This window comes from Scyliorhinus canicula, chromosome 9 (assembly GCF_902713615.1).
Source record: "Scyliorhinus canicula chromosome 9, sScyCan1.1, whole genome shotgun sequence".
Taxonomy (NCBI): domain Eukaryota; kingdom Metazoa; phylum Chordata; class Chondrichthyes; order Carcharhiniformes; family Scyliorhinidae; genus Scyliorhinus; species Scyliorhinus canicula.
Window position 1 is genome coordinate 28,679,356 of NC_052154.1, and position 27,116 is coordinate 28,706,471.

At 46.3% G+C, this 27,116-nt stretch overlaps 1 protein-coding gene and 1 non-coding gene across 5 annotated transcripts in view; both read left to right on the plus strand.

Moving 5' to 3' along the window:
• LOC119971178 (myosin-3) overlaps positions 1 to 27,116 on the plus strand; it is a 1,049,419-nt gene that overhangs the window by 620,528 nt on the left and 401,775 nt on the right. For all 4 annotated transcript variants that reach the window (XM_038806379.1, XM_038806381.1, XM_038806380.1 and 1 more), the window contains one exon: positions 24,931 to 25,077. In XM_038806379.1, coding sequence (XP_038662307.1) covers positions 24,931 to 25,077 — 147 coding nt within the window. The remainder of the gene's footprint in view (positions 1 to 24,930; positions 25,078 to 27,116) is intronic.
• trnac-gca lies at positions 16,372 to 16,443 on the plus strand. Its single transcript has one exon. It is a non-coding gene; the product is annotated as a tRNA-Cys (tRNA).

A 27,116-nucleotide genomic window follows, 5' to 3' on the forward strand; every position in this document is an offset into this window, starting at 1 on the left:
GGCTGTTAACTGAGATATGGGGTTTTGTCTTATGATGAAAGGTTGAACAAGTTTGGCTGATACACATTAGAGTTTAAAAGAATGAGATGATCCTATGGACACATAGGACTGAGGGGGCTTGATAGAGAATATATGAACATACATTCAAATTAGGAGCAGGAGTAGGCATTTGGCCATTTGTGCCTGCTCCATGGCTGATCTTACTGTGGCCTTAACTCTATGTTCCTGTCAATCTCCTATAGCCTTTGACTACTTTGTTAAACAAGAATCTATCTAACAGCCTTAAAAATATTTAATAACTCCACCACTCTCTGGGGCAAATAATTCAACATACTAACAGCCCACTGAGAGAGAATATTTCTCCTCATCTCCGTCTTAATTGGGAGATCCATTATTTTTTAAGGCATCCCCGTGTTAGAGTGTTTCCCATCCCATCACACATCCACCCTGTCAATTCCCCTCAGGATCTTGTATGTTTCAATATAATTTTTCCAAACTCCAACGCATACAACCTGTCCAATCACCTTCATCCCAGGAATTTGTTGCATGAGCTTTCTCTGATTTGCTTCCAATGCAATTGTGTCCTTTCTTAAGTAAGGAGACCAAAACTGTATACAGTATTCCAGATGTGTTCTCATCAATGTCCTGTGCAACTGTAACAAAACTTTCTTAATTTAATGCTCAATTCCTCATTGCAATAAATGACAACATTCCATTTACCTTCTTAATCATTTGCTGTACCTGCATGATAGCTTTCTGTGAACATTGTACCACGATACCCAGATTCCTCTGTACAGCAGAGTCCTGCAATCTCTTTCCATTTTAATAATATATTGCTTTTAAATTCTTCCTCCAAAATGGATAAGTTTACATTTTTCCATGTTATACTGCATCTGCCAGTTTTTACCCAAACGCTTAACCTATCTATTATACCTCAGCAGGCCCATTGGCTGGGATTTTCGGCCAGCGTTTACAACGGGCAGAAATGGCGATGACAGCAGAAAATGTTGCGAGATTGCGGAAACGGGAATCTTGGCAGCGAGATCTCGTTTTCTGATTTCCCTGCTCCTCACTGGTAGTGTAATAGAGGCAGCAACCTTATTTCCATAAATTAGCATCTAGTTAAAGAGTTTACCTGCCATATGTTCCCCCCTAACATTTTCACAGTTTACGACTGTACATCAAAAATGGGAACGATGCGAAGGGAACCTGCCGGGGACGCACAGGTAAGTATAGCCCCTGTGAGAGACTGCTCCTGGGCAGCTCCATTAGGTCGGTTCCCCTTATCCGGGGTAAGAAGCATGGCCAGTGTGTGTAGATGGAATTGCCCTTGTTCGTTTGGGCGGGGTTCCATTTTGTGCGTGTGGGGAGGGGGGGTTCCCTCTTGTGCGTGTGGGGACGGTGGGTTCCCTCTTGTGCGTGTGGGGACGGTGTTCCTCTTGTGCGGTGGGGAGGATGTTCCTCTTGTGCGTGTGGGGAGGATGTTCCTCTTGTGCGTGTGGGGAGGGTGTTCCTCTTGTGCGTGTGGGGAGGGTGTTCCTCTTGTGCGTGTGGGGAGGGTGTTCCTCTTGTGCGTGTGGGGAAGGTGTTCCTCTTGTGCGTGTGGGAAGAGTGTTCCTCTTGTGCGTGTGGGGAGGGTGTTCCTCTTGTGCGTGTGGGGAGGGTGTTCATCTTGTGCGTGTGGGGAGGGTGTACCTCTTGTGCGTGTGGGGAGGGGGTTCCTCTTGTGCATGTGGGGAGGGGGTTCCTCTTGTGCGTGTGGGGAGGGGGTTCCTCTTGTGCGTGTGGGGAGGGGGGGTTTCCTCTTGTACGTGTGGGAAGAGTGTTTCTCTTGTGCGTGTGGGGAGGGGGGTTCCTCTTGTGCATGTGGGGAGGGGGTTCCTCTTGTGCGTGTGGGGAGGGGGGTTCCCTCTTGTGCGTGTGGGAAGAGTGTTCCTCTTGTGCGTGTGGGAAGAGTGTTTCTCTTGTGCGTGTGGGGAGGGGGGTTCCTCTTGTGCGTGTGGGGAGGGGTTCCCTCTTGTGCGTGTGGGGAGGGGTTCCCTCTTGTTCGTGTGGGGAGGGGGGTTCCCTCTTGTGCGTGTGGGGAGGGGGTTCCCTCTTGTGCGTGTGGGGAGGGGTTCCTCTTGTGCGTGTGGGGAGGGGTTCCTCTTGTGCGTGAGGGGAGGGGTTCCCTCTTGTGCGTGTGGGGAGGGGTTCCCTCTTGTGTGTGTGGGGAGGGGGGTTCCCTCTTGTGCGTGTGGGGAGGTGTTCCCTCTTGTGCGTGTGGGAAGAGTGTTCCTCTTGTGCGTGTGGGAAGAGTGTTTCTCTTGTGCGTGTGGGGAGGGGGGTTCCTCTTGTGCGTGTGGGGAGGGGTTCCCTCTTGTGCGTGTGGGGAGGGGTTCCCTCTTGTTCGTGTGGGGAGGGGGGTTCCCTCTTGTGCGTGTGGGGAGGGGGTTCCCTCTTGTGCGTGTGGGGAGGGGTTCCTCTTGTGCGTGTGGGGAGGGGTTCCTCTTGTGCGTGAGGGGAGGGGTTCCCTCTTGTGCGTGTGGGGAGGGGTTCCCTCTTGTGTGTGTGGGGAGGGGGGTTCCCTCTTGTGCGTGTGGGGAGGTGTTCCCTCTTGTGTGTGTGGGGAGGGGGGTTCCCTCTTGTGCGTGTGGGGAGGGGGGTTCCCTCTTGTGCATGTGGGGAGGGGGTTCCTCTTCTGCATGTGGGGAGGGGGTTCCTCTTGTGCGTGTGGGGAGGGGGTTCCTCTTGTGCGTGTGGGGAGGGGGTTCCTCTTGTGCGTGTGGGGAGGGGATTCCTCTTGTACAAACGGGGTGGGTTTTCCCTTGTGCGCGTGGGGCGGGGTTTCGCATTGTGCATGTGGGGAAGAGGAAGATTCCTGTTGTGCATCTGGGGTGGGGGGGTTTCCTCTTGTATACGTGGGGAGGGGTGTGCCCTTTTGTGTATGGGGAGGGATTGCTCCCCTTGTGCGTGCAGGGCGAGGAAGTTTACCGCTTGCTTGGGGCGGGGTACCCCTTGCGCATGGGGTGGGTGCCTTCGTGCTTTGGGCGGGCACCTGTTGTGCGTTGGGCGGGGTGGCCCTTGCATGGATGTGCGTGGGGCAGGGATCTATTGCATGTATGTGTGTGGGGCGGGGTGCCCATTTCGCGGGGGGAAGGATGCCTCTTGCACATGTGTGTATGGGACGAGGTGACCCTTGTACATGTAGCGTGGGGCGGGGTGCCCATTACATGTGTTGCAGGGTGCCCCTTGCACATGTGTATGTGCGTGGGGAGTGGTGCCCCTTGCACATGTGTGCGTGGGGGCGGGGTGCCCCTTGCGCGTGTGTGCGTGGGGCATGGCGGCAATTACGCGTGGGTAGGGGTGCCTATTGCGCATGTGTGTGTGGGGAGGGGTTCCCCTTGCACGCGTGTGTGTCAGTATGTGTGGCAGGTTGCAGCTTGTGCTTGTCTGTGTGGGGCAGGTCGGCCCTTGTGCTTGTGTGTGTGTGTGTGTGGTGGGGTTTCCCTTGTACGTGTGGGGTGGGGTTTTGCATTGTGCATGTGGGGAGGGGAAGATTTATTTCTCACAGATCAGAATGCCACTTAAAAATGGCGGCCGGATCTCTGTAGAGTCGCTTCTATCAAGCCCCACTCATTTAGATGATAAAATTTCACATGTTGCTGCAGTATTAAAAAAAGTAAACCAAGGGACACCATGGAGTTACAGATAATTTAACATCTAACATCTATGTCGGTAAATTGCTGTTGTCTTTAATTAAGGATAGAATGATTGAACACCTTGGAAATTCTTCACCGCCTCAAAAAGAGCTAATGTGTATTTGTAAAGAGTAGGTCATGCCTGATCTGATTTTTTGAAGATGCACTTCAAGAGTGCAGTAGATGGGGGAATGCCAATGCATGTTGTTTATCTGGACTTCAGGTGACATTTGATAAGGTCCATAAGAAGGGAATGTTGGCTCAAGTTAATACCCGTGGAATTGCAGGCAAATTATTATCCTGATTAGGAAATTGGCTCAGGGAAGGGGGCAGTGAGTATGGATAATGAGTAGGTATTCTAATTGGAAGAATGTGACTGTAGTGTCCTGTAAGGATCTATTTTGAGGCCTCAATTATTTGCTGATTTTATTAACAACTTAGTTGATAGGATAAAAAGCTACATCGCCAAATTTGCCAATGATGCAAAATAGCTAGTATTGTAAGCAGTGCAGATAGAATTGCAAAGAATTATTGATAGATTAAGTGAAAATGCAAAAGTATGGTTAAAACTGCAGACTTCAATGTCGGCAAATGTGAGTTTGTCCACTTTGGACCAAATAAGATAGGTCAGACTGTTTTCTAAATTGTGAAATACTTGAAAATGTGAAAATCCAAAGACTCTTGGGGTCCAGGTACACAAAAAAATCATGAACATGTTAAAAAAATAATCAAAAGGGCTTTTTATATCTAGAGGATTAGAATACAGTGGGATAAAAGCCATACTTCAGCAACACGAAGCCCTCGTTAGGCCATCAGGAAGTCAGCAGTTCTGGGAATCATACCTTAGGAGGGATATTGTTGTATTTTATATTTTCCCCGCGTCTTGACTGTGATAGAGAAATTCAAACAGCATTCATTAGATAAGCAAAACTGAACTTTATTCACTAATTAGAACTGCTAGCAGAAATTGGCTGATACTTGGAAAGTCGGAAGGCAGTCAATTACAAACTGCGGAGTCCGTCCCAAGTCTGCGATAGTACAGAAAAGAAGGCGATTCTTATACATTATAGGATCAAGATAACATGAATACAGCTTGGTCAGGAATTTGATTGAAAGTAAAACATAAGTAATAATCGTTACAATGGCGTCACCTTCTGACCTTTAGGGGACTTGAGTTTCATATCATTATCTTGTCTTTGTTTTAAGAAAGGGAAGAAGTTGTTTACATACAGAAAGAGACAGTTGTTCAGCTTGTTATGTATTAAGACTACTAGCTCCAAGCCTTATCTAGACTCTCAGAGTCACCCAGTTCCCAAGACATGCTGACCTCGGCTGTCTCTGTATTCTGGGCCTTAGGTTATATGAAAATCAGTTTAAATTCACTTGTACCAAGAAGACTTGACTAGTTTTCCCATCATGCCATTATTTGCTTCACACAATACTACACTCCCCCCTTTTGTCATATCATGACAACTAGCTAAATAGGTATATCCATGATTCGTTTGAAAATGCATTTACACAAGCAGGAATGCAATCCTATCCCTAATTGCATTAGTAGCAGTAGAATAAAGACCTTAAAGATCCAGTCAAATAATCCATGACCCAACCACCCTAGCCAACCCGGCGGGTTATAGTCGTGAAATTCACTGCCAATTTCTTGAATTTGAGCAGCCTGTCTCTTAATATGGTCGGCCAGGTTAGTGATATTTTCAGAGCCATCTGGAATGTAAGTACAGCACTCTTGGCCTACAATAGCGCACATTCCTCCCTGCGAGGCTAACAGATAATCAAAAGCCAGTCGATTTTGTAATGCCACGGTCCGGACAGTCACTAGCTCAGCTGAGACCTCGGCCAGTGCCTGTCCAGTGTCCCTGGCTTCTGTTGCAGTTATGTTTGCCAGATGTTCCAATGCTGAGGCCATGTAGATCAGTTCGTTCATGCCTTGCCCGTTCCGTTTTAGAAATTGTTCTTTTTGCTCGCGAGGGGGAGTGCTTAAGGATGCTTAAGGGTGCTTAAGGGTGGGTCGATGATGCATTTGGGGTATGACATATCCCAAAAAGCAGGACCCTGTCCAATCAATGGGGAGCCACGGATATGCTTTAGTGCCGCATATGAAATAGGTTCCATTGTAGGCTGTAAAATCATCAGCTGATGTCATCCAGGGGATTATATTACTTTGCCCCATTAACTTTCCTTTCCCTGATTTATTAAAACATATGGAACCTTGAACATTATACGAGTGGGCAGTGAGGGAGGGTGGAGTCAGGACATGATTATAGGTAGGTTGATACGAAGCTGAAAATTTAGTCATGTCATAGCCAGCAGATCTCCATATTTTCATATTCCCCCTATCTCCCCTGATTCCCCCTATCTCCCCTGACCTTGGAGGGAGCGCAGCATAGATTTACAAAAACTATACCAGGGTCTGATTTTCCAATCCTAAATCAGGATGCAAAGGAGGTAGGGCAGCAAAGAAAATTGGCACCAGCAGCCCATGTCTTGGTTGCTGCCTCTGTTTCCAACGCTGATGGTTTTCCCAAGAGCAGAGGAAGAGCGGTGTAGGCAGGAAAGCCCAGGCACCTGAACTGCATCTTCAGGAGGTTGAATCACCGCTCGATCACCCCCTGGTCGCTGCATGGGTGTCGTTGTCGCGGATCACAGCGTCGGTCTGTAGCCGGGGGGGGGGGGGGGGGGGCCTTCTCAAACATATCAGGAATCTTCGAGTGCGCCAGGATGAAGGCATCATGCACACTGCCTGGGTCTCTGCACATACATGTATGATGCGCATCTGATGATCACATATCAGCTGCACGTTCATGGACAAAAAAGCCTTTCAGTTTGTGTAGAGCGGCCTGTCATCTACAGGTGTTCGTCGGGAGACATGCATCCTGTCAATCACCCCCTGGACCCGGGACATCCCATGGCGGCGAACCCCGCTGCCCAGGCATCTTGGTGGGATCGATCCACATTGAAATGGATGTATTGAGCCGCCTGGGCATGTAGGGCACCTGTGTACCAAACTCTTACAGATCCCAGATAGGTCCCCACTTGACGCCTGGAAGGACCCTTTGACGTAAAAGTTCAGGGCAACCGTCACCTTAACGGCCATTTGGAGCGGGTATCCTCCCCCATAGCCCCGCAGTGCCTGGTGTGCCATTATCTGGCAGATATGTCGAACTGTCACTACTCAGCCAGAGTCTTCGACAGCATGCCTCGAATGCCAGGCGCTACTGGTACATACAAGGCCTCATGCGGCACCTTCCTGCCACCTCCTCTGCCTCGGCCTGTTGGACAGCCGGTTCTCCGTCCTGGGTGGTTTCCTCCTATTCCTCTGGGGCACGCTCCACTGCTGCAGCTCCTCTGCTGCAGCTTCCTCCTCCTCCTTGAACTGCGGCAGCTCATACAGCCACAGGGCATTCCCAGCAGGAAAGCCACCATTGCCGGTTTAATTCCAATATCCATTGTCTGCAGCGGTTGAAAGGCCTGCATGTTACCATGGTGCGTCCCCCGTGCCCAACCAGGTCCAATGGGTTACACGGTGGCCGTGGCTGGTTCTGCAGTCTCCGGCCCCACAAGTCTCTCTTTCTCTGCCCCCCCATCCCTGCACTCCTCGCCCTGTCCGTGCCTGGCACCATGGGACTCTGGCCCTGGCGCCTATTCCTGCTGCCAGGGGTGCTGTCAGTTGGCACTGCCCTTGTCAGCGGTACACTCCATGGCCCACGCCCGGCACCACCATAGGGGCTACAGTGGGCATTGCCCTTGAGTGGGCCGCCTGATGCTCAGCCGGCAGGGAGGCAGTGGCATAGTGGTATTGTCACTAGGCTACTAATCCAGAGACACAGAGTCAAATTCTAAGGACCTGGGTTCGAATCCTGCTTTGGCATATGGTGAAATTTGAATTTAATGAAAATCTGGAATTAAAAGTCTAACAGTGACCATGAAACCATTGTCGATTGTCTTAAAACCTTCCTTTAGGGAAGGAAATCTGTCATCCTTAGCTGGCCTGGTCGACATGTGACTCCAGATCCACAGCAATGTGGTTGACTCTTAAATGCCCTCAGGGATGGACAATGAATGCTGGCCTGGCCAGCGATGTCCGCATCCCATGAACAAATTTTTTTTAAAGTAGCTTGCATGAGGAGTTTATAGAATTTTTTCAAGATAATTTCTTCGAGTAGCATGTTCTGGAACCAAATTAATACCAGGTAATATTATATTTGGTATTATGTAATGTGACAGGATTAATTAACAATCTCAGAGTAGAGGCACCCCTAGGTAGCAGCACCAACAATATGATTAAATTTTTCATCCACTTTGCAAGTGAGACAAGTGGGTCTGCGACTAGTATTTCAAACTTAATAAAGGCAGTTTTGTGGGCATGAAAGCTGAACGGGCTGAGGTGAACAAGGATACTAGGTGTTATATTTTCTGAGTGCCGCAAAGAGAAAATGGATGGAAGTGCCACACAGTTGGATTTCTTACAAACATGATGAGAAGTTTATTCGGAGATGTTGCTCATACAATCTAAAATAGAGAACTGCAAGCCCACACAAAACACTGTGCTGGCATTGTTACAGATCATGTGATATTCCATCAGCAGGGTTGTATTCTCTGATACATATGACTGGACAAGAGGATAAATACACAGAGGAGATATTCAGACTAAGTATATTCCTGCTATAAAGTAAAATTTTAAGAGGACAACCGCTATCCGTGGTTAACTAAAGGAATTAAGGAAAGTATCAAATTTAAGGAAAAAGCTTAACTTCACAAAGATGACTTGTAGGTCAGAAGATTGGTCAGAATATAAAGAACAGCAGAAAGTGACTAAAAGGATAATCAGGAGAAAGAAATTAGAGTATGAGAAGAAGCTAGCTAGAAATGTAAAAACAGCAAGATTTTCTTGTATTTAAAAAGTGAAATAGTACGTAAACTGAATGTTGGTCCTTGAGAGAGTGACAATGGGGAGATAATAGATAACAAGGAAATGGCGAATAAAATGAAGAGATATTTGCAGTCATCATTTTCGAATATACGAAAAATATTCCAGTAATAACTGTGGATTGGAAAGTGGAAGGGTGAGAGGAATTTGGTGGAATTGCAATAATTGGGGTGACCCTGGGCAGCACGGTGCCGCAGTGGTTAGCACTGCTGCCGTACTGCGCCGAGGTCCCAGATTCGATCCCGGCCCTGGGTCACTGCCCATGTGGAGTTTGCACATTCTCCCCGTGTTTGCATGGGTTTCGTCCCCACAACCCAAAGATGTGCAGGGTAGTTGGATTGGTTACGCTAAATTGCCCCTTAATTGGGGAAAAAAAATATTTGGGTACTATAAATTTTTTTTAAAAGAAAAAAAATAATAATTGGGGTGACCCGAGAAAACTGATGTTGCTGCGGACTGACAAGTCTCTGGGTCCTGATGGACTTCATCCTTGTGTCTTAAAAGACGTGGCTAATGAGATATAATGGTTTAATTTTCCAAAATTCGCTGGATTCTGGAAAGGTTCCATCAGACTGGAAAGTAGCAAATAAAATCCCTCTCTTCAAGAAAGAAGCACACAGGAAACCGTAGATCAGATAGCTGAATGCCTATTGTGGGGAAGGTGTTAGAATTGACCACTAAGGAGGTTATAGCTGGGTACTTGGAAAAACCCATGGTGATCCAGAAGTCAGCATGGCTTGTGAAAGGTAAATCGTGTTTAACCATTTTATTGGAGTTTTTTGAAGGAGAAACATGCAGTCTGGTTAAAGGTGAGCCTGCAATATGGTCTCCCTGATCCTGCATGGGTTTCCTCCGGGTGCTCTGTCCTCCCAGAGTCCAACAATGTGTAGGTTAAGTGGATTGGCCATGATAAATTGCCCCTTCATGCCTAGGGATGTGCAGCTTAGGTGGGGTTGCGGGGACAGAGCGGTGTTGTGGGCCAGACAGGGTACTCTTTCAGAGGGTGGGTGCGGACCTGATGGGCCAAATAGCCTCCTTCTATACTGTGTAGTTCTATGATTCTAAAGAAACACAGAAAGCTAGGACACTGGTGCAGCAGGTAATCAGGAAGGCGAATAGAATATTGGCCCTTATTTCAAGAGGGTTGGAATATAAGTGCAGGGACTTTTTTCTGCAACTGTACAAGGTACTGGTGAGACCACAGCTGGAGTACTGGTGAGAAGTTTGGTCCTTTATTTGAGGAAAGATATTATTTCATTGGAGGAGGTTCAGAGAAGGTTCACTAGGATGATCCCCGGTATGGAGGGTTTGTCTTATAAACAAAGGTTAAACAAGTTGGGACAATACTCATTGTAATTTGGAAGATGAGAACTGATCTCATTGAAACGGAGCGGATTGTTAAGAGGCTTGAGAGGGTATATGCTACGAGAATGTTTCCCCGCATACGACAGTCTACGATCAAGAAGCAGAGTCTCAGAATAAAGGGGTGCTAATTTAAGACTGAGATCAGGAGAAATTTCTTCTCTGAGGGTTGTGAGTCTTTGGAACTCCTTGCCACAGAGAGCTGTGGGGGCAGACTCCTTGTATATATTTAAGGCTGAGATAGATTCTTGATCAGTAAGGGAATCAATGGTTACAGGGAAGGGCAGGAAAGTGAACGTGAGGTATGTCATATCAGTCATAATGCTATTGAATGGGAGAGCAGGCTTGAGAGGCCGGGCGGCCTACTCCTATTCCTATTTCTTATGGTCTTACGTGCTAACATTCAAATATAGATAGGTTGAGTGAGTGGGCAAAAATCTGCCAGATGGAATATAATGTGGGAAAATGTGAAGTTGTGACTTTGGTCAGAGGTCTTGGTGTCTTTCTCCACCTACTAATGAAGTGGATGTACACGCTATACCTAATTAGCCCTTGGCATCCTCTTAACAACAGAATATTGGAAGACAGGAGATGCCTGGGCATTGATTTTAGGGGAAGAAACCTTCCAAAGTTGGGGGTAGTGAGTTCCAGCAGCAGCTTGGCTTTACTGTGTCGTCAATATGGAAGGTGGGAGAGACATATCGCTGTAATTCTCACACTGCACAGGGATGAAGCACAGGTTAATGCAGGGGTTTCCGGAGCATGGCACCATGACATGACATTGTTGAGGATCTGTTATAGTTAACAAAGTGATTTTTAATACAAGTACGCTACTACAATGGTGACTTGTCTCCACTAGTACTTAGGTTCACCCTTGAGGGTCTGGGCCTACATTTGAGCTGTGCGGGTGTTGCAGTTCTGTCCTCCGTGTGCAAAGCTAGAGGTGTGTTGCTCAAAGGGAGGGACGTGTCAGATGGGCCGGACACTCCGAGGGTCTCTTGGGTGGAAGGCCCATGGCCCAGCACACTGTATTCTCACTTGAATGGGACTGGTCCTTTTTCTGAAATTCTGATCCAGTTTCAAACAGCAGATTCAAACTCCTTTTGGGAAACAACCATATCTTTAAAGTTAACAAGCAGTTAACCACACCCAATGTGCTTTTTACTCGAACAACGTTTAAAATGAAAACAGAGAAACAGGCAAAACACTTATTTTCTCTTTCTGTAGTCCACAGCAGTCAAACTGAAACCCCCTCTCACCTCACACCCACAGCCCAATGTGCTTCAAGTCATTTGATAAGAGGCTAAACCTTTCTTAAAGGGACACTCACATGACAGTAGACACCAGAAGTTGCTGTTAGATTCACTGAATAATAATATATTAATGGGCCTGGACCTCCTCAGAGTAGCCTCTAATCCCAGTTCCTTCCTTGAAATCCTGTCTCGCCTGATGTTCGACTCCCAACAGTGCATCTTTGGGATACCCCCAATGCGATGCTCTGAAGCTTGGAAGTTAAGGCACATTTTATATGTAGGTCATGAAATGATTACAAAGGTGGATGCAATTGCAGATTGGCTTTATATCCAGTCTGTGCGAATTTATTGATCTCTTGGGAAACTTTCTGGAGGGTGACCTCTGCCTATGTAATCGTACCACAGTAAGAGGCAGTGCCTCCAAGCGGATAGGGAAGGAAAAAGTAGTGAATTTGAAAGCTGGTATGACAAAGGACACGTTAGAAATAATCAGGCTCCTCAAGTCTATTTTATGTCATATTCAGAATGATTAAAATAAATGACGTGTTTGATTAACTCAATTTCAGTGCTTTCCACAAAATAATTTGGCTGATTTTTTTTGTTGTATATAATCAGAACAGCCATGTCCTGCTCTTCATCATCAATGTGGATTTGAGTTTCAACTGGTTTTAAATTTGTACTCTGTTACAGCATTGTTAATAAGCTCCCATAGCTTTTGTGAAAATAATTCCAAATCATTAACAAACAGAAAATAACTACAATACATTGTTTAATAGAATGATTTACATGCTTGCAGATATTGCTCATTTATTTCAGAACAAATGTGAATGCATTCAAAATTCAAAACTGCATATTTTGATTGCTTTATATTTTGATAATGCCTGTTAAGAAGATGACAAATCCATGCGAGAAAAGGGGAAACTTGAAAATTTCTCTTTAAAAGTAATGGGTAAGATGTAATCAGATTATTTGTTCTTGTGCCTATAGATTTTGCTATATCCGTCAGCAACAACTGTGTACTCATTCAGTTCATTTCTGAAGATATCATGCTGTATTTTGCTGCATGTCCATCACTAGTGTTTGTGTGTATATATTCATTGAAATAACCATAAGTGAAAGGCAGGGAGGAAATTTATTAAAAAATCAAATCAGCTCGGATTTTAGTCACCAAAATAAAAATCCAAATGTTGAAGCTACATAGCATTTTTAGAAAACATTATGCATGCTTTGTAATATGAAACTTACAACTCCAATACCGTGCAGCGGCCAATATAATTGATTGTCGTTTATTAGACAGAGTCCTGTTCAAATTTCAAGTAATTTCTTATCACAGAAGGGCTATTTCAATTGTCAGATGTGCTTACAGAAAATGTATTTTTCTGATGTATTAATGGGATTCTCATTCTACTACTCTAACAAGCACACATGATGGCCCCTAGCTGTAACTTCAAGCACCCAAAATGTTTAGGCATCCAATAGAATTGGTTGATTTTGAAATTAATCTAAAGCTACAGCCTATTATTACCCCTGAACGTCTATGGATGGTGTTTCACTTGAGATAAACCAAATGTAAGAAAAACCTCTAAAATTAAATATAAAAATTGAAAGGTGAGCATTGCCATCAGCTCTATCAAGCCAATGGCATAATTACATATCCCACCAGACTACATATCCCACCTTCTCCCTAATGTGCAGCCTATCAGAGATGAAAAAATGTAAATCCCAGTTTATGCCCATCATCTGAATAGAATTAAATACTCAATTGCTATACAGTTAACAGCTATGTATAATTTTGGTTCCTAACTTTTGCACTTCTCTAAACTGTGATTTTCTTCACCTTGGGGCGCTTTTAACTGTGGCCATTCGGTGTAAACATAGTGGCTAAAAATATATATTTTTTTGATTTGGCTAAGTGATCAAACCATTTCTTGCACTGCATCCAAAACGCTGGATCAATCCTCCTGCTGCACACCTTATTAGCAACCTTCAGCCACATCTCCTTGGTCACAGCAGCAGGTTTTCTCTCACCATATTGATGAAAATTATGTCCCTACTGACCCTGACTATGCGCAGCAATAATTCAAGGTAAGCATCACTGAATCTGGGCACTGTCCTTTCTCTGAAGACATGGATCTTGGAAGTAAACATTTAATGATTGATCCAAGTTGAAATCAGAGAAGCCAACTTTACTTTGGTGGTCAGCAGATTGAATATCACCCTCCCAAAATCCACCTTTACATTTATACCGGAACCAATTACTTTTGGGGAACCCTCCAGCTTTGCCCACAGACCAAAATGTTTTCAGGTCAAAATGTGTCAACCACAGCCTATTTAAATTAACTCGAGTATAAATTCACCAGCTGGTTGAGTGAAAATTAGGTCAACTCGCACATGGATGGGCCAAGGGGAAGTTCTGTCATGGGCTAATATTCAGCCCTGCAAAAATAACATGAAAATGGTTTCAGGCCATTTATTTAGGTTAGCTTCAGCAATCATTGTTATACTCCAAATTACAAAAAGGGTTGAATGTACTTCATCGGACCTTTATGTGCATGTTAAAAGTTAACTTCAACCAGATGGGTTTCTGCTCTAAAATCCCCTACCAGGTCCAACACATCACTCTTCACATCCAGTTTCAACAACACCTATCCACTTTCTGCGTACTTCTTCACTTTCCACCCATCATCACCTCTCACTCCAATGCTTATGCAATGAGATACATCAGTCTGTTAATCCACCTCAATGAGTGCCACCATGGGGTGAACATGTGACCTTCATTCGGCAGAGCACAGTAACCCAGTGGTTAGCGCAGTTGCTTCACAGCTCCAGAGTTACCAGGTTCAATTCCCGGGTTGGGTCACTATCTGTGTGGAGTCTGCACGTTCTCTCCGTGTGTGCGTGGGTTTCCTCATGGTTCTCCGGTTTCTTCACACAGTCCAAAGATGTGGGGGTTAGGTGGATTGGCCATGATAAATTGTCCTTAGTGTCCAAAAAGTTGAGGTTGGATTACTGGGTTACGGGGATAGGGTGGAGGCGGGGGCTGAAGTAGGATGCTCTTTCCCAGAGCCAGTGCAGACTCGATGGCCACTTTCTGCACTGTAAATTCTATGATTCTTTCACAGATTTGATGTCTCACCCCTAGTGGAAAAGAGTGCAAAACGCGAGGGAAAAGACTGGATGCGGCCAGCTACAAATTACACAGGGCACCAAGGCAAAGCAGGAGACTATGGAGATGAGTAGTGTATTTTCAGCCCTCTCAGCCAGAGATGGGGAGACTGAGCAAGTGGTTGAATTACACATGTCTCTTACACACATTTGGCGATTTCCTTTCATCAATGACAGAAGTATAAGAAGGCTGAGTACGGTGATTGCTAAGAGTGTTACTTTGAAACAGCATTTCTGCTTTTGTCTTCCAGGGGCCTTTATGCGTAGAGCTAGAATCACTGTAGATGAATGAGGACAATTTTTACAGCTGGGCACCTAACACAAATAATGGAACTTTAGTGAATCCACTTAGAAAGTTAGTCTGATGATGTACAATTCACAAGTACGCACAAGCAGACACAAGTGGCAGAGATAGCTTTGGAGAGTCCCCCTCTTAATGGAGGTTCCTGGAATTCAACATCTGTATCCAGCTGAGTAGAGATTGGAGACAATTGTATCCCCAATACTGCCTCTTCACAGCTATCACTGCCACCAATGTCTGTTCGTGCTCACGTGAGGTGTGAATCATCCGGTGAAAGCCCAATTAACTTCTTAACGGACACTGAACTGCAACTTTGCTCCTGACTCAGTTCATCTATTCTATTGCATCCTGGATGATCTCCCACATTGCACCCTCTGTCAAACAGCTGAAGTCATCTAAAACCTTCTTTGTGCCTTACCTTGCACCAACCCCTGTTCATCTATCATTCCAATGCTTGTTCATCTACATTAATTCCTGGTCAAGCAACGTTTTGATCTTAAAATCCCATTCTTGTTTCCAAATCCTTCCATGACCTCGCCCCTCCCTTTCTCTGTAATTTCCTCTAGCTGCACAATCCTCCAAGATATCTGCGCTCATCTAATTCTGTCCTCTTAAGCATCCCCGATTTTAAACGCTCCACCATTGGTGGCCTTGCCTTCAGTTGCCTAGACCCTAAACTCTGGAAAACCCTGCCTACACCTCTCTGCTTCCCTATCTTACTTTCTTCCTTTAAGACACTCTTTAAAACCGACCTCCTTGACCTAACTTTTGATCATAGCTCAATGTCATCTTTTGTTTCATAATGCTCACCTGAAGTGCCTTGGAATGTTTTATTGCATTAAAGACACTCTACAAATATAGTTGTTGCAATTCTATTTGCTCTGAAGCATTACTTTAGACCCTGTGATGATACATCCTCAGAAGAAATTATGTAATCTGAGGAATTCTCTTCATTAATGACCTATGACACTTGGCGTACATTGTCAATGGCCCTAGAATGCAAAAGAAAGGGATACGACAATAATCATACTCAATCTGCTCATAGTTCAGTTATTGGTCGAATTAAGTTAGCATATGTGTGACAGGATACTTGTAATACTTGTAATTCTGTCACCTGATCATTCTGTGAGCCAAGGGTAGCACGGTGGCACAGTGGTTAGCATTGCTGCCTCAGGGCGCCGAGGTCCCAGGTTCGATCCCGGCTCTGGGTCGCTGTCTGTGTGGAGTTTGCACATTCTCCCCATGTTTGCGTGGGTTTCCCGCCACAACCCAAAGATGTGCAGGGTAGGTGGATTGGCCACGCTAAATGCCCCTTAATTGGAAAAAATCAATTGGGTACTCTAAATGTATTTTTTTTTTATTTTAATTCTGTGAGCTTGCTGTCTCCCACTGAGGGCTGCAGATGTGCCACATATCTCTAGGGTGTCCTCCCCCTTAGAGCTGTCTCTGTCCCTTGCATTTTCCACTCAGTTTGGAGCAAAACAAACAGACCTGAGAGTGGGTGAGGTGAATCTTTACCTGATGGATGCAATATATTCAATGAACGTGACTGTGAAATGCATGCATCAGGATTGGAGTTAATGGTGGATGGGTAAATTGGGGGCGGAGTGGTAGAAAGTGAAGGCCAGATTACTGCTGGAAGTTGAATGGGTGTGAGATGTTGCAGTTGGGGGCATAGCTCCGTGGAAGAGCATTTGACTGCAGATCAAGAGTTCCCTGGTTCAAATCCAGGTGCCCCCATGAAAATGATTTATGGGCGGCACGGTAGCACATTATTGCTTCACAGGGCCAGGGTCCCAGGTTCGAATCCCGGGTTGGGTCACTGTCTGTGCGGAATCTGCACATTCTTCTCGTCTCTGCATGGGTTTCCTCTGGGTGCTCTGGTTTCCTCCCACAAGTCCCGAAAGACGTGCTTGAATTGGACATTCTAAATTCTCCCTCACTGTACCCTAACAGGCGCCGGAGTGTGGCAACGAAGGGATTTTCACAGTAACTTCAATGCAGTGTTAATTTAAGCCTACTTGTGACAGTAATAAAAAGATTTTAAAAAGAACACTTGGCAAGCCAATGTTAAAGGGTGAAACAAAGAGAAAATGTTGGAATATCTCAACAAGTCTGTTGAAGGGTGAAGGCTGGATGTAGTTAATTCGCAACTATGCTTGTATACTTTTCCTGACCTATTTAGGCCATTAAACTGCCTGCCTCCATGACCTAGGCACAATGATCCTGCTGCTCACCTCTTCAACCACCTCTAACCATGCCTTCCTGGTGAGACAAGCAGTTTATTTTCCACTTGGCTGTGGAAAAGTAAACCCATCCCGATCTTCCTAACTACCACCTCGCAGTAACTTCAGGGAGACATCATTGAATCTCGATGCTGCCCTTGCTCGAGGTCTCCAATTCATCCTGAATACCTCCAATTTCCATTCCATTGAAAGCAATGTAGATTGCATCCAGATAGTGAGTATTATGTCTGCTGCGCAGCTTGGAGTCGGGAAACCCAAATGGCAAAACAAATTGGTTCAATTGAGTTGAGATTGCAGTTTCCAGCCTGCTCAGTTGACTTCTGGTTTTCCCCACGTAATTTCACCAATGTTATACCTACCCCTATGCCCAATGCCATTGGCACTCAAGCCACCTTCAGATAAATATCTTAGTGTGTGAATGAATGAATAAGTAGAATAACGGATAAAGGATTGTACTAGCCTTGTATTTTGGAGATGTTAACCCGCTGGTAGGTAGGGTTAAAATCGCACCTGATGTGTTTTTATGTACAGTACAGACACTTCAAATACAGTGGCTGGCGGTCAATCTTTTTGGCCTAAGGCCACTGATTTGTTCGAATTTGCTACAATACATTTAGGAGTTGGGGAGTATTTCACTATTGATCTAATGCTAAGAATCTACTTCTCTGTCTAAACTCTTATCGATTACCTCCTTGGAGACGTGTATAAAGGATTGAATGAATTGAAATTTCATTTCCGACATGTTGTTCCTGTTATTTTTACCCTTTTAGTTGAAAAACTATAAATGTGTGACTGAACTCAATTTGGTCAATAGCTCTGCTGAGAAATTTAACATGATTTTTCAAACTTTAACACAGAGAAATAACGGCATTTTTGTTGTGCTTGGGCATTAATAGACTGTAAACTTACTGGATCATTCAGGATGTGTTGAAAGTAGGATGACAGGCATCTTTTCTTTTAAGATTTTTAAAATGTCGAATCAATGTGGAACTCCGAGAAACATGATTTAGACCTACGCCATTTTAATTTTTTTGTCAGACAATAGAACATTAAACGTTATAATTATTTTTCTAGTTGTCAAGAGGGTATATTGATGTACAAAAACAAAATGAGAAAATAATTTATTTATCAAGAGGGTAAATTTTTCTCTATTTTGTCACACATGCGTTATTATTGAAAAAATGATAACCGAACCATGCAGTTCATTAGCAAATAGATTAATTAATTGAACAGTTAGACCAATTGTTCTACACCTGGCAGGCATGATGAGAACTTGGGGTGTGGAGCCGTAAGATGAGAGGGTTTTTATTGCCCTGACATCAAGCATGGAAAATCCACATACTTCAGAGGAGTCTGGGCTTGATTTAAAAGACAGGATAGCCCCAATGACAATTGTGAGATGCATGCCAATTTTACCCAAGGCCCAATTGTGGCCTATCAGCAAGTATGTGGCAGCAGGGATGCAAGCACCGTTAAATGATGAAGTGGGCTAGGAGATGTCGGGATTCTCCAATTGAACCCACAAGGAAACCTTGGCCTTCCCCTGTCCAAGCATCTCCCTCCCCACAATCACTGTTCTCTCTCTCTCTCTCTCTCTCTCCCCCCCCCCCCCCCCCATTCATACTTTCCTTGCTGAGGACTGTTTTGTGGGTTCCTGGTTGCATTAAAAGTTGGCCTGATCGCACGTTAAACATACCAGCTGATTGGAGCTTCTTGATTCGGTTATTAACAGCTGGCGGGATCTCAGATCGTTAAAGTCAGCTGCCTGCAACTAAGAGAGGCATCGGAAATGAGAGACTTTTCAGACAAGTTCATTCAGGTGGCTTTATTGTGCACCACACATGGCAGTCAAGTCACATTAGTACAAATGCATCCATATACATACAATGAGGACCGACTTCCGGTGTTGACCATGGAGTGAGTGGTCACATACAGGGCAGCTCCTGTTTAAAGTCACAGAAAATAACTATTTTTACCCAATACGGGTGGAATTTTGATGAAAAGATGTAGGTGAATGTTGGAGGAGTACTTCCCCCAGGACCAGGTGTGGCATGTCTGCTGGTTACCAGACCTGGTAGAAAACAGTGAGAGATTTGGCGGAAGAGTTGGAGCAGACTTGTGCTGCAGAAACATCAACAGCCACTTTAGACATGTAGGCGGGGGAAGAGCTGATACAAACTGGAAGGCTTCAACTTCAATTGATGGCCTTTATTAAAGCTGAATTCCAGCAGCAAAGGAAACAAATGCAGGAGGATCGCGCAAAGGCCATTGAAGAAGCAGTGGCACCCCTGAAGAATTCTTTGGAACGGGAGGAGAAGTGTCTGGAGGTACAAAGGTCACAGATTTGGGAGATCGAAGGAGTGATCTCGGACCACAACGATCATGTGGTGACTCTGGAGGCAGAGGTGGGGCTCCTTGGAGACCTCTCTAAAACATTGAAGGCAAAGATGGAGGAGCAGGAGAATGCTGAGAAGGCAGAACCTGCAAATAGTGGGCCTGCCTGAAGGAGTGGAGGTATGAGTGCCACATGGTACATCTTGAAGATGCTGGCAGGGCTGGTGGCAGAAGGGGTGCTCGATAAGGTGCCTGAAGTGGACCAAATGCATAGGTCCCTGAGGCAGAACTCTACAGCTGGGGAACCGCCACGAGCAGGGATCGTGAGGCTCCACAAATTTGAAGAGAAAGAGAAGATTCTGCGATGGGCCAGGGGAAAGTGTACCTGCGTCTGAGAGGGGAATAAGGTCCGAATTTACCAGGACATTGGAGCCAAGTTGGCAAAGCGATGGGCAAGCTTCAACAAGGCCAAGGCAGTGCTGCACCAGCGGCAGATTGGGTTTGGGGTCCTCTACCCGGCGAAATTATGGGTGACGTTCAGAGGCCGGGAGTATTATTTCGAGACCCCAGAAGCGGCTGAAGACTTCATTAAGGATCATAAACTGGGGGAGAACTGAGCGGACAGTGCTTGAGAACTGAGGTGCTGGCACTTTGTAATGGCTGGGAGCATGTTAATTGGGGACTGTTAATCTATTTTGTGGGGGGTTGCCGTTTATTGTTGGAATTGTAAGGGGTGGAAAGTTTATATGGGGATGTGGGAAACACTTCCTGTCTTCTGGGACTATTTATGTTTAACATTTGATTGTTTGCTTTTGGAGAAGGCTGCTTGGAGTTCAGGAGAAGTCTTTGCTTGGGTGGGGGAGGATAAGGTCAGCAGGGAGCCTTCCTCCTTGAGCTGAGGAGTTGGGAGGGGGGGGTCATTGGAAAATGCCTTTGGTCAGGTTCTGCTGCGCTAGCAGGTTATGCTGGTGAACGGAAGTGAGGTGGTGGGAGGGAGGGCAGGGGGTGGGAAGGGGGGGCAGTGGGGGGGGGGGGGGGGTGGGGTTGTTGCGACGTGGCAGGAGGTGACAATTGACATGGCCATGGCGAAGAAAGGGGCCATCTGGGATGGGCTAGGTATAAGGTGGAATAAAAGGGGCGGGAGTTAAGTCAGGAAGATCACAGACGGTAGAGGGGATTGGAGGCATAATCCTTCGGTATGGTTGGTAACATGGAATGTCCCGCGACTGAATGAGCCTGTTAAAAGGTTGCGGGTGTTCGCACACCTCAGGAGCTTGAAAGCAGGGGTGGTCTTTCTGCAGCAGGTGCACCTCCGTGTGAAGGACCAGATTAGGTTAAGGAAGGGGTGGGTTGGGCAGGTATTTCACTCGGGGTTTGATTTGAAATCAAGGGGAGTGGCGATTTTAATGAGCAACAAAATGGGATTTGTGAGTGCGAAGGAGGTGAGCGATCCGGGTGGGAGATATGAGATTGTGAGTGGGGGTATTGGAACGGGCATCGGTGATGTTGGTAAATGTGTATGCCCCAAATTGGGATGATATGGGTTTTATGAGGGGGTAGCTGGCAGCGATCCTGGATTTGGCCATGCATCAGTCGATCATGAGAGGAGATTTTAATTGTTTCCTGGAGCCGAGGGTGGATAGATCAAGCCCCAGGTCGATGGGTAGGGTACTAATGGCAAGGGAGCTGGGGGGGGGGGGGGTTTATGGAGAGAATGGGTATGGTGGACCCATGACATTTTCAGAACCCGGGGGAAAGGAGTATTCCTCCTTTTCACAGCTCTATAAGGTGTATTCGAGGATTGATTACTTTGTAGTGAGTTGGGAGATTTTGGTTGGGGTAGAGGGGGCAGAGTATGCGGGGATAGTTATCTCGGATCCCACTGGCTGGAGATTAGCTTTAGATTGGGACGAGAGCAGAGGCCGAGGTGGAGGTTTGACTCGGGGGTTGTTGGCAGATGGAGGTTTTTGTGATAAGGTGCAGGCGGTGATTAAGGTGTATGTGGAGTTGAATCAGAATGGGGAGGTGCCGGTGGCCATTTTTTGGGAGGCACTGAAGGCAGTGGTCCGGGGGGAAATTATTCCGTTTCAGGCTTGTGCGGATAGGGAAAGGAGGGAGGAACATGACCATCGCGTGAGCAAGATAGTGTAATATTTGAGGGTGCCCACCGTGGATTAGTGAGGAGGAAAAAGTCGCAGTGGCAGTTTGACAGGCTGACAACAAGGAGGGCGGTAGGGCAACTGCGTAGGACAAGGTGGGTGCAATATGAGTATGGGGAAAAGGTGAGCCCCGTGCTGGCACACCAGTTGCGGAGGCAGGCAGCGTCCAGGGAAATATTGAAGATACGGATTGGGGCTTGGAATGTGGTGTCAGAGCCAGGGAAGGTAAATGAGGCATTTAGGGAGTATTACCAGAGACTTTATGAGACTGACCCGGGAGGAGAGGAGGGGGACATGGGGTGGTTTCTGGACAAGCTGGAATTTCCCCAGGTGGAGGAAGCAAAGAGGCAAATGTTGGAGGGGCCCTGGGACTGAGGGAGGTGCTGGATAGTATCAGGGGTATGAAGTCATGGAAGCCCCTGGGCCAGATGGGTACCCGGCTGAATTTTATAAGGAATTTGCGACAGACCTGGCACCACATCTGTTGGGGGCGGTTTAATGAAGCACTGGAGAAGAGGGAGTTGCCAGAGACGATGATGCAGGCAGTAATCACGCTAATCCCCAAAAATGGGAAGGACCCGGTGGAATGTGGGTCGCATTGGCCCATATCACTATTGAATACAGATGTGAAAGTACTGGCTAAGTTGTTGGCGGGGAGGATGGAGGATTGTGTCCCCGGGGGTGGTTGCAGAAGATCTAACAGACTTTGTGAAGGGCAGGCAGCTTGCGGGTAATATAAGATGGCTGTTGAATGTGGTGATCAATCCGTCGGGGGTTCTTTGTAAAGGGCAGGTGGTGGTGTCCATGGATGCAGAGAAGGCATTTGATCTGGTGAGTGGCGGTACTTGTTCGAGGTTTTGAGAAGGTTTGGGTTTCAGCCGAGATTTGTGGCATGGGTGCAGTTACTGTATGTGGCAACAAGGGTGAGGACGAATGATATGAGCTCACGAAGCTTTGACTTACAGATTGACACAAGGGTACGAGGCAGGTGTGCCCACTGTCACCGCTGCTGTTTGCTCTGGCCATAGAGCCATTGGCGATGGCTCTCAGGAGGACGGCAGAGTGGTGGGGGATTATGAGGGGACAGAGGGAGCATCGGGTGTCGCTCTGTAGCAATGACCTCTTGCTGTACATTTCGGATCCGTTGGAGAGTATGGGCAGGATTATGGGTCTGCTGGGGAGGTTTGGAGGGTTCTCGGGGTACAAAATTCTCGGGGTTGAAGATCAAGGAGAAATGGGAAGCGGAATTGGGAATGGAGATCAATTGGGGAGTATGGAGTGAGGCACTGCGAAGGGTAAATGGGACCTCCTCTTGTGCAAGGATGAGCCTGATACAGTTTAAGGTGGTGCAAAGGGTGCATATGACGCAGGCCGAATGAGTGGGTTCTTTCAGGGGGTAGCAGATGAGTGTGAGAGGTGTGGGCAAGGGCCAGCGAATCACATGCACATGTTTTGGGGATGTGAAAAATTGGGAAGATTCTGGGCGGGAGTGTTCGTGGTGTTAGCCAGGATAGTAGAGGAGGAGGTGGACCGGGACCCTTTGGTGGCGATATTTGGGGTTTCAGAGAAGCCGGAGCTCATGGAGAGGAGGAAGACCGATGCCTTGGCCTTCACCACTCTGATTGCACAGCGGCGAATTTTGCTGGAGTGGCGGTTGGCATCGCCACCGGGGATAGCGGCTTGGTTGGGTGACCTGTAAGACTTCCTGCGATTAGAGAAGATAAAGTATGAGTTAAGGGACTCTTCAGGGGGGTTTGAGGAAAGATAGGGGATGTTTGTGCCCATGTTTAAGGGTTGTTCGTCGCAGGGAAGGGGATGTGAATAAGGGGAAATATCTGTATTGTTGATTGTTGGGAACTATGTTTCCCGGGTGTTTATTCGCTGCAACCTGTTTTGATGCATGTTTGTAATAAAATACATTTTTAAAAAAACAATGAGGACTGCAAATCAACCTTTGTCTGTCCTACTGGAAGGAGCCGGGTTCTGGATTGAATAAAGTGTCACAGTGAGAGCACCAAACTGATCCTGGATCACCGACTTGATATTTAGGTAAATTTAACTCCTGTGCCTCATTGATATGCAACACCTATACCCAGTGTTATGACAGTAGTATGAATAGGTGTTAATGGATCCTCTTATTGGTTTTCTTCTCTCAATAAGAATCAGGAGTCCGGTTGGTCGAGTCTTTTTTTTAAATGTCTTTATTGTTAGTTACTTCACTGGTATACACTTGAATAATTGGTCCGTGGGTGAGTACAGACTGAATAAAACTTACAAATGAAATATCAAACAATACATTAAAAAGTCAAGCACATGGCGAAAACATAAGCACACAGGTATCACGAAACACAAACAAAACAAATGAATAATTCAAGAATTCAGGAACAACAAACCTGAACCACAAGGTCCTATTTTTAAGGGAATTCTGATATCTGGTTCAGCCCCTCCTTTGTGTTCATTGGCTTCTAATTTTTATGTGGGACCTCCCGGTTTGTTCAAATGAGTGTCTGGTACTTGGAGGATAACTTGTTAATCAAACATTGGACATTACATGAGATTGATTGGTGCCTATCAAACTAGCCGAGTGTTCGTGTGCGCAGCCATAGGAAAAGTACTGAGTTACCATTAATGTATTTCTCACATTTTGCCATATTTCATAGTTTGGCGGAGATATAACTAAAAATTGATGTGTTGATTACACAAGGAGCACGCTGTTCTCAGTATTGAATATGATGGAATACAATGGTTAATTCATTACATGAGAAATGATTGAATTCCACATTCAGGACTACTCTTAACATTTTGCTTATTGGTTATATGTATTCAACTAGCCCCGATATGAATAAAACTAGACTCTTATCAGGTGTGCAGGCATGGGAAAGCTGAGATGGCAGCAATCCGCAGTCAGTTAAGGGTGGGTGAGAGTGGTCGGTAATTCAGATGGGGAAGGGAAGTTGCAAGCCGGTTCTTGAGGAGCACAGAGGAACATTCCGGATGTTTATGACCCACAGGGAAACATTTGCTAAATAACATTTACTAACCTGTTCAGCTCTGTCCTGGGCCTACTATTCCATGATGCCCATTGTTCCTGGGGCCAACAACAGCATGCAAAGACCCTTACCTGCCTGGGATGCTGATTTTATATGCTGTCTAAAATAACTGAAACATTGGAGACAGGCATGTACTTGGAACTGGTGCATGAATGCTGCCCTAATTTCTACCCACCAGATACCCCGTTCTCATCAAGTACAAGGGGTTAAAATCAAAGTTCTTTAGGCAGTGGTCTTTGCAGTCAGATATTACAGATAGCCGACAATAATAAATAGAAGGTCAGAGAATACCTCATGATAGATAGTTATTCTATCTCACACAAGGTTTAGTCTCTTCATAACTCAATATGTTATTCAATGATTTGCACTTATAAATGTATTGTGTGTGTTGTGAGTAAACACGAGCATTGCCATTCACTCAGTGTTGTTTCATGGTAGGTTGCAGGGAAGGCAGAACAAATGAAAACAATGAACAGTGCACACGAAGACTTGAAAGTAACTGCCACACAATATGAAAAGACAATTCGTGAACTGGAGTCCAAATTCTGCCAAGAACGGAGTAAGCAGGAGCACGTTAAAGACAAGGTATAATGGCAATATTTTATTCTTTTTGACAAACGCATAAATAAGCTTCTCTTTAAAGCAATGAGCTGAGCAAATTTAACAAAATGTGGTCAGTAAACACTATCTAGAGGCTTTGAATCCAATTTTTTTTTTTAATAAACATTTTATTGAGGTATTTTTGGGATTGTAACAACAACAAAAAAAACAATGTACGTGAAAGTATAAACATAGTGCAAAAGCCGTCTCCCTTCCTTACAGGTCCCACCTTTATTAACCCCCTACTCTAAGCTAAACTAACCCCCCCTCACCTTCTACTGATGATTAATTTTCTATTTTCCGCGAAGAAGTGGACGAACAGTTGCCACCTCCGGGCGAACCCTGACAGTGACCCTCTCAAGGCGAACTTGATTTTCTCCAAACAGAGAAAGCTAGCCATGTCCGATAGCCAGGTCTCCGACTTCGGGGGCTTTGAGTCCCTCCAAGCTAATAGTATCCGTCTCCGGGCTATTAGGGAAGCGAAGGCCAGAACGTCTGCCTCTTTCTCCTCCTGGATTTCTGGGTCTTCCGACACCCCGAAAATCGCCACCTCTGGACTCAGTGCCACCCTTGTTTTTAACACCGTGGATATGACATCTGCAAATCCCTGCCAGAATCCCCTAAGCTTCGGACATGTCCAGAACATGTGGACGTGGTTTGCTGATCCTCCCACATATCTTGCACATCTGTCTTCCACTGCAAAGAATCTGCTCATCCGGGCCACTGCCATGTGAGCCCGATGAACGACCTTAAATTGTATCAGGCTGAGCCTGGCACATGTTGCGGACGCGTTGACTCTACTCAACGTGTCTACCCATAGACCATCCACTGTCTCTCCTCCCATCTCCTCCTCCCACTTGCGCTTCAGCTCCTCAGTCTGCTTCTCCTCTGACCCCAAAACTTCCTTGTAAATGTCAGAGACGTTCCCTTCTCCTACCCACCCTCTGGAAACTACCCTGTCCTGAATCCCCCTTAGAGATAGGAGTGGGAAGGATGACACCTGTTTACGTAGGAAGTCCCGCACCTGCAGATACCTGAATTTGTTTCCCCTCGCCAACCCAAACTTCTCCTCCAGCGCCCTCATACTCGGAAAGCTCCCCTCGATAAATATATCCCCCCCATCCTCTCAATCCCTGCTCTCCGCCATATCTGGAAACCCCCCATCCATACTTCCCGGGGCAAACCAGTGATTATTACAGATTGGGGACCAGACCGATACTCCCTCTGCTCCCACATGTCTCCTCCATTGCCCCCAGACTCTCAGGGCCGCCACCACCACGGGGCTGGTGGAGTACCGTGCCGGTGGGAATGGCAGAGGCGCAGTTGCCAACGCCCCCAGATGGTGCCCTTGCATGAAGCCGCCTCCATACACTCCAATGGCGACACCTTCCCCACCACCCACTTCCTGATCATGGCTATATTCGCCGCCCAGTAATAGTTACTAAAATTTGGCAGCGCCTGCCCGCCCTCTCCCCGACTCCACTCAAGCATTACTTCCTTTACTTGCAGGGTCTTGCCCGCCCAAACGAAGCCAGTGATCACTTTGTTGACCCGTTTAAAAAAGGACCACGGAATAATGATGGGGTGACACTGAAATACAAACAGGAATCTCGGGAGGATTGTCATCTTCACCGTCTGCACCCTCCCAGCCAGTGACAACGGGAGCGCGTCCCATCTCCGAAAATCGTCCTTCATTTGGTCTACTAGTTGGGCCAGATTTAATTTATGCAGCCGGTCCCATTCCCGCACCACTTGGATGCTTAGGTACCTAAAGCTTCCCCCTACTAATCTAAACGGCAGCTCCCCCAATCGCCTCTCCTGTCCCCTCGCCTGGACCGCAAACATCTCACTTTTCCCCATATTTAGCTTATAGCACGGAAACCGGCCAAATTCCCCTAGAATCCTCATGATTTCTTCCATCCCCTCTATTGGGTCCGATACATACAGAAGCAGGTCATATGCATAGAGCGAGACTCTGCCCCCCCCCCGACCAGCCCCTTGAGGCTCTCAGAGCAATTGCCAAT